At 37.6% G+C, this 12,169-nt stretch overlaps 1 protein-coding gene across 1 annotated transcript; it reads left to right on the top strand.

The window, feature by feature from the left end:
- Window positions 1–1,678: 1,678 nt before the first annotated feature.
- On the top strand, window positions 1,679–10,738 carry LOC130254256 (granulocyte-macrophage colony-stimulating factor receptor subunit alpha-like). The gene is made up of 9 exons (XM_056493623.1): window positions 1,679–1,823; window positions 2,812–2,941; window positions 3,033–3,208; window positions 4,565–4,704; window positions 7,622–7,660; window positions 8,644–8,773; window positions 9,331–9,421; window positions 9,908–9,989; window positions 10,320–10,738. Exons 2-9 carry the CDS (start codon window positions 2,814–2,816, stop codon window positions 10,392–10,394), a joined length of 861 nt encoding a protein of 286 aa, XP_056349598.1. The 5' UTR covers window positions 1,679–1,823; window positions 2,812–2,813; the 3' UTR covers window positions 10,395–10,738.
- The last annotated feature ends 1,431 nt before the right edge of the window (window positions 10,739–12,169 follow it).

The raw sequence follows: 12,169 nt of genomic DNA, 5'->3' as shown, positions 1-12,169 counted from the left end.
CTTCTGGGCTGTTTGGATTGTTCTGCTGTAGTAATTCAAAAACAAAGTAGCCAAATCCCAAAACCTCAAATTCCACTCTTACTCACTGTGTTTCAGAGATACATAATCTGAGAGAACACACAAAACACACTGCTTCCCTGCTGCCTTCTCTGCAGGCTCAAGAGATCTTCAGAGTGGGAGCATGGAAAAGCAGCCAAACGAAAATTCTGACCTCCCTCATTTTCCAAGTCCCGTTTGACTCTCCGTGACATTTCTTACAGCTCTGGTTTTATTCCTTGGCCACTTGTCACTACCCTTCTCCATGAAATGCATGTGTTACCACCACAAAATTGAGTGCTTTCTTTTAAAGATGAGGACACAATAAACAGTGAGGTTTCACAGTTTTGGAGATCAGTCCTTTCTTCTGTCTTTACAGGACAGTCAGTGTTCAAAAAAATACATACATGGTTATGTATTGAATTTATTTAATCTGGAAGTACAAGAGAGACTTCTGAAAATGGACTCTGAATAACTATCCTGGGCTCAGACCTGATGTCCAAGCTTTCATTAGCTTTTTCTGTTGACATCTACAATGTGATAGAGGTCACACTATGGTCATAGTGATTCTTACCAAAATGAGCTGCTTATTTGACTCAATCTGCTTTTTGGTAGAATATCCACCTATACATGTATGGTTGTCATTGCCACCCTTTGTCTCATAGATATGCTTCAGAAAAACTGTCACATTTTTATTCTCTACTAGCATATGAAGAGAGTGAATGTCCTTGGATTGGTCCTTATAGAGCCAACATAGCCTTGGATACTTACCTCTGACCCCACAAAATGTCAGACAAGGCTCTCTTGATTCTCTCATGGTTCTTGATTCCATGGATGACTGCAGTTTTTAAAGTTCTGGATGCTCAAAGTGATATATCCATCTCCTCAGTTAACACCAAGTTATTAAAAGATGTTATTAAATGCATGAATACAGCCATAGATTTCCACTTAATATGTTGACTCTTTTTCCATGTTTTGCTCTTTTTAGTACTGCATGTGAACAGAACTGAGGTAGGTTCTTTTTCCTCTTTTTTTCTTTTTTTTTTGGGGGGGGGTGGCTAGAAAATAATTTTTCAGTCAAAAAGTTTCCAATTTGATGAGTTCACTACATCTGTTCAGTTTATATTACATGAGTTGAGGAGAAGAATGCAAGTTTTCCTACAAGTTTTTAACTCCAAGCAGAAAGGATCTGTGTGGTTGTAAGAGGAAAATATTGACATATCTTGGTGCTTGAAAAATGTCATATTTTCTAATGATGCTTCAATTGCAATGTGAAGAAATTAAATTACTTTACATGGAGTTTACATCTCCATATTAAACAAATTACATTGTCTTCTGTGAAACAAAGCCTTTCAGCACATGGAGAAACCCCGCCTTCCATCCCCCAAAGATGGCTTGTATGGAGAGGTGCTTTCTACTTCTCATTATTTTTTAGAGCTAGAAAGAAATACCTGTAAAAGTAAATATTTTTATGCACTTTCTGGATTCCCAAACACCAGCACACTCTGGTGCAACAAAAGGGGAAATTCAACAAGCTAACTTCTTGTTCATGTTATAAGAAATCCCAAATTGGGCAATTACAAAATTTGCTATGAATCAGGGGGGAAGTGATGAACATTTATTTCGCAACGCTTCCGATGCTAAGATGGTTCCCCAAAAAACAAACAGCAAGGGAGACAGCCCTATTTATAGTTATACAGTCTTTTAAAATACAGTCTTTCCATCTTCTCTGAACCTGAAGACTATGATAGAGAGATAAAAGAAGTAAAGACATTTTGACATTAAAGGTAGGTCCGTCTTTTTCTTTCCAACTGTTTTGTTTACTGAGGTATTTACTGAATCTTTAGGAAGTCCAAGACTGGAGGGGTGTCTGGATGTCCCAGACAAAATCTGAAAAGCTGTCAGAGGAATATATGGAACTGAGATGAATGAAGTTTTTTTTTTTATAAATTAAGTACCTTCTGCATGCTAAGAAAGATCCAAGACACAATTTTGAATTTTTTCTGGGTTTGGTACTGAGTTTTAGAAGTGAGACACTGTTCCTCAATCATAGAATCATATTCACAGAATGATTTGGGTTGGAGAGGGCCTTGAAGATCATAGTCCCAAACCCTCTGGGGACCTGCTCCAGTACACCTGGGTGCTCAATGCCCCAACAAACCCAGCCTCAAATACTTCCAAGGGTGGTGCATCCAAGCTTTTTCTGGGTACCTGTTCCACTGCCTCACTGCCCTCACAGTAAGGGCTTTCTTCCTTGAATCTAATCTACATCCTTGAAAGCACATGAGCTAACACCCTCAGCAAACTTACCACATTCAGCATTGGGTAACTTGAGTTGATAAGACATTGCTGTGACCTATTTTGATATATTCTGCTTGCAGCTATTTACCCACTTGCCTGCCATCTATTCATCCTTAACCTTGTATACAGCAGATAGAAAAACAATCTTTAGACCTTAAAATAGCAGTCATTCAATGAATGTCTATAAAGTTTATGCAGTGCTCCTGAGATCACCTGATTTTTTTGTCACAAAAATTGTTTTGCTGCAGCTATAATTACATCTTTGGAGGATTTATCCATAAAAAATTCTCCATTCCATCAGGGCAAATAACTTTCAGTGTTAGCAAAAAAAAAAAAAAAAAAAAAAAAAAAAAAGTCATTCCTAAACCAAGCAATAACTAGCTGGAATCTAACATACCCAAGTGTGTGCCATGATCCTCCAGCTTGGAGGAGTCACATGATTTTTCCTCATCATGGATATTCCTGTGTTTGCAGGCATGAAAGGGTCAGCCATTGAAAACTTCTCCTGTGTGATTTATAACATCTTCCTCATGAACTGCACGTGGCAGGCAGGAAGGGATGCTCCAGCAGACACACAGTATTTTCTCTACTGGCAGGAGTCAAGGTAAGCAGGTCTGTTTGGTCCAGGGAATTCTGAATTCTCATTCAGCACATCACAGTGCCCATGCCTAACTAAAATACTTTGCTGTATGCAGAGAGGACAATCAGAAGGAATGTGAGCTTTACATTAAAGATGAAAATTTCAGAAATACTGGATGTGTCTTCCAAAATGTGAGAATAGGGAGTGAAAAAGCTTACTTCCTGGTGAATGGGTCTAGCAAAGACTCCCTGATCCAGTCCTATGATGAGCACATTGACCTGTATAAAATTGGTAAGTACATAATTTATTTCAGCTTTATTTTCATTATTGAATGAAAATAATTTAATTATTGTATGAACATAGCAGGGCATTTATCCCAAGAAAGAGCCATGTACCCTGTCTCACCTAGAGTTGAGAGTAAGAGACTGTAGCTTCCTCAAGAAAACCTATTCCCCAAGCAGAAGGCAAAGAGGGGAATTAAAAAGGAAAGCTCCACACTTGTGTTCTGTCTCAGGTTCTTTAGCAACCTACCCTTATGAGTTTTGGGTTTTTCCTCAAAGGTCCATGAGACTTTAAAAAACTGTGCCTTCCCCTGCTGCCCTTTCAGTGATGGCCAAATAACACTCAAAAGAGGAGAAAGGAGACTTATTAAAGTTTATCTGAGCACTGATTTCTGCTTTTCATTGCCAGTGGGGAGGACACACAGGACACCATACCCTGGAGTAAATGAATTAAGTCATGTACAACATACCTTACATGTGGTGCTGTGCCTGAAAGCATCTTGTGCAGTCACTGTTACTGCAGCAAAGTCTCACTGGAAATGTCACACTGGTCCTGGTATTGTGCCAAAAGAGTGAACAAAAAAGGCTTCATTCTATAAGAAGATATTGAGCTGTAATGTCACTCATGGCAGATAAAACAAGATTGTTCTTTGACCAAATAGCCCATCACAAACAGGCCAGGCTGTCCCTAAAGACTGATGTAAAATAACATTCTAGCTGATATTAAACTTTATCAGCCTTTTGTCACCCTTTTTGCCATGAGTGACTGTCTTTTGCTGTTTCAATAATCAAGTGGCAATGGCAATGATCAAAAGATAAAGGCCCTCATACTTTTGCTTACATTTGTGAAGAGAGGGGCAATACATGAAGAAATTGTCTAGGCTATTAAAAATTGAATGTCTTTCTTAAATTTGCCTTTCTTTTGCAAGGAGGAAATAAAGTGCACAGTTCACATTGAAGGCACCACCTTCATGTCACAGAGCATCCTGAGGAGGCTTAGAGAAAAAAAAAGATTTTTTAATTTCTTACTTCAGGGATAGCAGCAGCTAGTTCATCTGCAATAATAAACATTCTCTTAAAAAGAAGGCAGTGTTCTACCTTGTTCCTCTAGAAAAGTAAATGGAGGGGATTGTTTCTTTGTATGCTGCTATATCTTATTCCCTGTCTTAGTCCCTTTTTTTTTCTATGATCCTGTGTACATGATTTATGAAACTTAGTCTTTCAACTATTTCTAATAGACCCTAAGAAAAATAGGTACAAACTAGCATCTTTCTTCATAGAAGTGTTACTTGCAATTTCACTCTCATCAAATCAAAAAGAGATCAAGTGATTTCAATTATTTGAATTTTTGGTTATATCATTTCAGAAAAGCTCTTGCCTCCATCAAATATTACAGTCAACTGTGATGAAATTAAAAATGATTGCATGATTCAATGGCAACAACCCCAAATAAGTCATTCTAACAAAGATAAGTGTTTTAAATATGAAATTAACATAAAGTATAAGGTAAGAAAGTCTTCACTTTAGCTTTAATTAATATATTTACATTTACACATGAGTGAAAAGAAAATAAGTCTTCTTCTATGATGCAGCCTTCCCCACACATAGCACTTTATTCCTTTGTGACTGCACTTTTCAGGTCCATACCAAATCCTGCTATTCCATACTGCTCCATTTTTGTTTTTTAATCCCTGTCTCCTTGAGTAAGACACTGCTGGAGATACACTGGATGTCTGGAACAGTCCTGGAGGAGAAACATGGTTAATCAAGATTTGTCCAAAAGTTGAAGATTTATAATGATAAATAGAAAGAACATAAATGTGAGAGGAAGCAGAAAGGCAGTGTGATTAAGGACAGGTTAGTGGTGGGGTGACCTTGACTTCACAAGTCTTTTGGCAAGAGCAGATGTAAAACACTGCAGCAGAATTGCATTAAAAGGCCACAGGGTGGCAGACAGAGACTACAAAGGAAAAATCTTTCTGAACTACAGCCAGATTTGGCCACCTATTTAGTGGCTGATTGAAGGCGTTCTCTAGGTTTCTGAAATTTGGAATTTCTTGCTCTGTGTTTGGTTTACTATTTCACAGGTGAGTCTTTCTGCAAGCCCAGCTAACTGCCATGGAACATCATTACTTCTCTGAATCCCTTGGCTGTTGCAACAAAGAGACATTATTGAAAACTGATATTGAAATAAAAGTCTGTTGCAATAAAGCAATACATAGTGTTAAAGAAATTTCAATACATGTAATACTCATTTTATAAAGAATACTCAGTTCACATCTTGTCTGAATTTTCTGACTTTTTTTCATCATCATAAGCAGTTTTCACCAAGGTAATTATGGCAAGGTACAGCAATTATTCCAGCAATTGAGCAGTGTAGGCTCTTTTGACAGTTATAAGATGCAACTGTAATCATATGTTTCTAAGATTTACCCATAAAAATTTCTTCTGCCCAATGTATTGCTTTATCACTGACAGGTCTAAACTTGTGGGTTTTTACCAATACACTATGACCAACAAATGTATTATAGTCAGCCTTTAAACTTTACTTGAATTGGGAGTAAAAAAAAAAAAAAAAAAAAAATTGATGAAAATAACACCATGAGTAACATAATTTCAATCACTTTTTCATGTTTGAAAAAGTTTTCTTCTTCAGTGATGTTTTTTGTTAAGGCTTTAAAATCAGGATATCTGAGAAAACCAAAGGCAAAACTTAGCAGGGAAAACTGAGCTAAAAAGGCACCAAATACCTCTACCTCCCTTATGTCTTTTGCTCACCCAATTCAGTAAGCAACAGGCCTGCTTTCTCCATAGCTTCTCTTGCTGTCAATGAACTCATAAAAAACTTTCTTGCATTCACCTTCCTCACTAGTCTTGACTCCAGCTAAGCTTTGTCTTTCCTGACTCCATTCCTCTATGTGCAGATGACATCTTTGTATTCCCCCCAAATCCCTTCTTCTACCTTTTGTGTAATTCCCTTTAGCCTCTGAGATCAGGCCCAATCTTCATGTCCTGCCATGCTCACCTGGAGCACTTGCCTGATTTTCTGCACACCAGACTTCAGATGTGTCCAGAGAAGAGCAACTAAGCTGGTGAAGGGTCTGGAGCACAAGTTTTATGGGGCGTGGCTGATGGAGCTGGGGCTGTCTAGCCTGGAAAAAGAGGCTCGGGGGAGACCTTAATGCTCTACATCCACCTGAAAAGAGGCTGTAGCCAGGTGGGAGTCAGTCTCTTCTCCCAAGAACCAAACCACAGGACAAGAGGAGATGGCCTCAAGTTGCACTAGGGGTGGTCTAAATGGAATATTAGGGTGGTGAGCAAGCTGTTCAGGAAAGTGATGGATTCACCATCCCATGAAGTGCTCAAAAAACCACATGGCTGTGTGTTCAGTCCAGTTGTCAGAACTGGACAAGCCTCCAACAGTTGTGGTGCCTCACCACCAGCACAGTAAAGAATTTCTTCCTAATATTTGATCTAAACCTACTCCCTTCATCTTAAGGCCATCCCCCATGTGCTATCAATGCATACCCTTGTGAAAAATCCCTTTCCAACCTCCTGTAGGACCCTTTATGTGCTGGAAGGTGCTGTAAGCTCTCCCCAGAGCCTTTTCTTCTCCAGGCTAAACTGCCTCATGTTCAGATGCTACATGAGCATGCTTGCAATTATTTGAAAATGTAAGTCTGGATTAATTTGGTTTAATCTGAAATGATGCATTGAAAAATAATTACAAAGATACATAACTAGTTGTCTAATGGAGATTGTATAGTCTGCAGTCATTAGCTGTGTGTGGTCAGTACATTATGTGGTAGTTACTATGGCTAATCAAATAAGATGAGCAAATTTTATTCTATCTATCTATCTATCTATCTATCTATCTATCTATCTATCTAAAATGTAATGGAGAGTAACGTAAAATATCTGTGAATCCATGCCAGTACCAAATATTTTCATCTAAAAGAACACAAAATAATATTTACATTATATTTGCAATTACATATAGTGACACTTGTTGTAATATTAAAGCATTAGACGTGAATTAAAAAGTTTATTTCACAGCTTTTTTTATTTTTTTTTTAATTTCCTGGTGTGTGTAAGATTAAACTTATAGTTTTCATTTAGATCTCATTTGCCTTGTGTTTCAATCTGAAATAAAATTGGTATCTCAACTGTGATGACAGGGAAAACAAATATCTTTCTATAGCAGATTTAATAATTATATAAACTTGGCATTGTAGATGAATTAGATATTAGATACTAAATGTTAGACAAATCACTAGGTCTTCCAAACAAACCATGAGGTACATAAGAAAGAGAATGCAGAAAAAAAATGGGACAATAGATAAAAATTATTTATTATTGAAACATAAAGCAAGCAATGATAAAAATAAAGTTAGCTGTTTTTCTTTTTCCTTTCAATTTACAGGATAATCTTAAAGGAAAACCCATATATACCTCCATACAAGTAAGTCTGTTCTATTAATCAGCAATACATGTTCATTTCATTGTCAACTGTGAAAAGGAAATAGTATGTAAATACCTTTAAATCAGTATGTGCTCAGTGTCCTATGCTTTATGGGAACCTTATTTATGGATTTCATGAATGCATCAAACTGCTAAATCATCGTGGCATAATTAATTTATTATACTTTCAGGGGCAGAACTTCATTGTTTTTCTGTAAGTATTTTGAAAAATCTCCCATTTTTCATTATATTGTCCACACTCCTTCTCAAATATTTGGAACAGACTTTGAAGTTACACATCACTGACAGCAGGGAAAAGATAAACTATCTCCTAGGAATTCCATTTTGTTTATGAAAAACATAGACCACAAAAGCCCTTTTGGGATGGAGGCTGTCATCCAGGTATGCTGCACCTCCTTTTGATCAGTGCTTCTTGCACATCCCACCTCTGTGCAAAAGTCTCCAAGAGCAAGAGTAGAGTAAATTCTGGTAGCACTAAGTACTGCAGTCATCTACTTATTTTGCAGATTTGGCAAGAAAGTTATGCTTTTTCTGAAAATTCATAATGCAGAGACTGAGGCAGGAGCACAGACACCTTATTCCTCAAATCACGCAGTTGTAGCAGTACTAAAATGAGATGGTTCAAGAGGTTTTTCTACCTATGTGGTTAGGGAAATTATCAGTAAATCAAACCATAACACAGGTTATGCTTTTGTAGTGTAAAAGATGAAATGCTTCTAAATGTAAAAAGTTTAATGAGAGTCAGGTTATTTTTGAGATACATATTTGTGTATATATTATATAAATAATAATAATGATTTTCTTTTTCTCTGTAACAGCAGTCTTCTTTAATAAGCAATGCTTTCACAGCCTCTTGAAAGTTCCACTGGTTTCACATGCATATTGTCAACACAGCAATGGAACAAAGAAAAGCCACACAGTCTTTTTGGGGTTTTTGGTGGTTTTGGCTTTTTTGTGTTTTAGGAAGGGAGAAATAGAAATGTATATGTAAGATCCAACACAAGAAAGAAGTATATCTTGAGAATGAGAGCAGCTGGCAGTGCCTGCTTCGTGAACCCAGCCTGGGGGGAATGGAGTGCACCTGTTGAGTTTGGTAAGAACAAATCCATGCCTACTCTTCCCCAGTGATGTCCTGTCTACCTCACACATTGCCCCACACCTACAGATGTATGAAGGACTGGCAAATGTTTTGCTTCACACCACACTAAAGGGAAGAGTAGGAAGAGACTTAATCGACTTCTTAACATTCTAACACTGGAAGAAACATTAAAAATTACACCTTTGCAGCTGTAGTGGGCTCCTGTTACTGCAGAGAGTGAAAAAATAGGATCAATGTTAATTCTTCCCATCAGACATTTCTGCTAAAGTGATAAAAAACAGAATTCATTCTGATGAGGTGTTGAGGCACTGGCACAGGTTGCCCAGAGAGGTTGTGGATGGCCCATCTCTGAAAGTGTTCAAAGCCAGGCTGGGGCTCTAAGCAATCTGCTCTACTGGAAGGCATCCCTGCCTCTGGCAGAGTGGCTGAAATTATATATATGATCTCTTAGGGTCACTTCCAACCCAAACTATTCTATGTCCTGCAATTCTATGATCTGTTCCTTAAATGACTACTACTACTACTACTAATTTGTAATGTTTCCCTTTCAGGAAATGAGGAAATGATATCTTCTTCAGTATGGATTTTACTTGGGGTTGCAACACCCTTATTGGCGATCATCACAATCTTTTTCTGCAAAAGGTAAACTCAGTTTATACACTTATTTTTTCTGTGTGTGTGTAACACAAAGTTTTTAAACAAATAAGGTGGAGATGTCTCTGTAGGATAGGTAAAATAAGCCACATAAGTAGTAAGAAACAGAATTAGAAAGAAAGAGTATATTCTGCTATATGATGAACTTTGCATAGCAATATACAGTAATTCAGAGAAGATACAGCTCTCTCAACTTGTTAACATTTTTACCCCCACTTCTCACTGTTTGTAGTGACACAGCAGGACATTTGTTTTTCTGTCAAAGAAGGAAATTTACTACTAGCAGATCTTTAATGAAAAATGAATCTATTACCATCTGAATTATTAATATTTTCCTGACATCTGTTCATTCTGTGTTGAGTCTTATGTATAAGACTGAAGAGGAAGATAAGAGCTGTTTCAAGGGTGCAATGGTGTTGTCACATTATGATTATTCAATTTTAATTTTGTATTCAATACTTTTTTTATTTCCAGGACTGGTTGTTGGAAGGCAGCATTTCCACAGATCCCAGGACCAAAACCTGCTTTTTTTACACAGGCTGATACAAATCCAGAGGTATATTCACTTTCTTTTTTTATATTAAATTGTGAAACATACACATAACCCTACTGGCTTAATTTTTAAATAATAAGAAATACTATAGAGGATCATTCTTCTCTTTGCCATATTCTGAAGAAGAAAAAAAATAATCAGCAAGTGAGTTCTTTAAGGAAAGTCAAATGCAGTGCTTTTTCAGAACCTCAGGGTTTCTCCCATTCCAGTCTCAGGGGTGCACAGGTGGTCACACACAGCAAAAACAGATTAAATACTCTCAGGATTGTGCATAAGCAGAGGCTAACCTAACATTATGTATAAAACTGATGGAAGTTTCTATTTTCCTTTCAGCTGATGGAGAGCAAAATTCAGTCAATTATATCTGAAAATGAAGAGATAGTATTAGTTGCTGACATGAGGAGATAACCAAGAAAAATGGAAGAGTCTGAAAGTGCATTTCATAGACAACTGTGTATCCCTCTGTAAAGCCTGGAACCATATAATGGGCTTTCTTCAATTTCTGTTTTTTTCTTGTAGAAAACAGTGATGCAGCCAAGAGAGAATGATACCTCACATGCAATCTTTTTGAATGCCATTGTATTTGCTTTTAGTTTTGGCTAATTTTAACTGTTTGGATAAGTTGCCCTTACTGGATATCTTCTCTTTTGTAAATATGATTGAAATATTTTATTCAAGAAGTTTTAGTTACGTTTTAATCTTAAGGAAAAATAATTGGTTTCCTGTCTCGTATTAAAAAGATTAATAATTAATTTATTGAGATGAGTGTAATTTTAAAAATTCTGATGGCTGAATTCCATTGTTCTACTGTCAAAAATGGGCCAATTCATACTAGAAGTTTTTTTGGAGCTCTTCAAGTACATATGGGCAATGAGATAGAAAAATGAGATTCGCTCAGATTTTTACACTAGACATTTGAACGTTGCTACTTGATAGATGTTTTGTTATTAGACTAAACATTCCTGGGACTATTTTCTTGCACAGGGGCCAATTTACACATAAGAGTTCAGACATACTTTCTTAAACCCCTAAATAAGGTGGATACATACAAACTACCTTTAGAAATTAGCCCTGGCCTGAGCTAACCCCTGGACTATGTCCAGGAGCTGTTCAGGACATTCCTTGTAAATCCTGGCCAAACTAATGCTGGGAACAGTTGTTCCTGGACATGTTCCAGTGCTGGGGAGCCTTCCAGAGCTGTACTTTCCCCAGCTTATACCACAGCTGAACACAAACAGCTCTTGGCACACCTACTGCCTTTGACACAGTTAATGATTACCTTTTGGTCAAAGACTCACCTGGGAAGCTTTTTGCAGCAGGTCACAACAACACAGCAAATTTCTAAAAGAGGCTGAATTCGTGCTTGACACACTTGTAAACCATTTTTGTGTTTTTCCCAGTATGCAGCAGTGGTCAGAGTGGAAATTCTCACAATAACTTGTTAAAAGAGTGATGGGGTTGTAACTGCACTGGTTTATAGAACCTTGTGCAGTAATTCTCCTCTGGGGCAAAAACACCAGAGTGAGGCACAGTTTGGCTCCAGTCCACCAAAACCTTGCCATGAGCTGTGAGCAACCATTCAGTGGCTCAGTGTGAGGAAGGGAATAGTGAACTATAATAAAAACAGAATCAAGACACTCAAGAGATGGCACTGGGGTCTTGTTAAACAGAACCTAAACAAGCTCCTCATTTGTTTCCTGCTTTCTCCCAGAAAAGGATAACATACTTAACAGATTCAGGAAAGGTATTACAGACAGAAACCTGTTAAATTAGTCCAGGTTACAGTTCAAAATCATTGAATCACAGAATGATTAAAGTTGAAAAATACCTCAAAAATCATTGAGTCCAACCCTTGACCTAACACTACCATCTCTTCAACTAAGCCGTGCAGCTCAGTGCCACATCCAGTCATTTCTTGGACACTTCCAGGGATGGTGAGCCACTCCTCATACAGCTTACAAAAGGATCAGTTAAAACTAATTCAGCCACTGTTTGGGCAGCCTGGAGGTGCTGGCCAGGTGATACTGTGATAGCACCTTCACATCTCCTAGAACCTCTCCAGACATGCCATCACAACAGCATGCAAATCCTCTCATCAAAATCAGTCAGGCACACTGACACACACTTTGCATCACAAATATCTGTGACATATTTGATGGATGATGCTTTAGGAAAGTTACTCA

Source organism: Oenanthe melanoleuca, chromosome 1 (genome assembly GCF_029582105.1).
Source record: "Oenanthe melanoleuca isolate GR-GAL-2019-014 chromosome 1, OMel1.0, whole genome shotgun sequence".
In the NCBI taxonomy this organism is placed as follows: Eukaryota; Metazoa; Chordata; class Aves; order Passeriformes; family Muscicapidae; genus Oenanthe; species Oenanthe melanoleuca.
Note: the sequence above shows the minus strand (reverse complement) of the source record. Positions and strands in the feature narration are given on the sequence as shown.

Coding starts and splice junctions, on each gene's coding strand:
- LOC130254256 (XM_056493623.1), top strand. CDS start 2,814: ATGAAAGGGTCAGCCATTGAAAACTTCTCCTGTGTGATTTATAACATC. Junction 3,209..4,564: donor CATTGACCTGTATAAAATTG/GTAAGTACATAA, acceptor ATATCATTTCAG/AAAAGCTCTTGCCTCCATCA. Junction 9,422..9,907: donor ACAATCTTTTTCTGCAAAAG/GTAAACTCAGTT, acceptor TTTTATTTCCAG/GACTGGTTGTTGGAAGGCAG.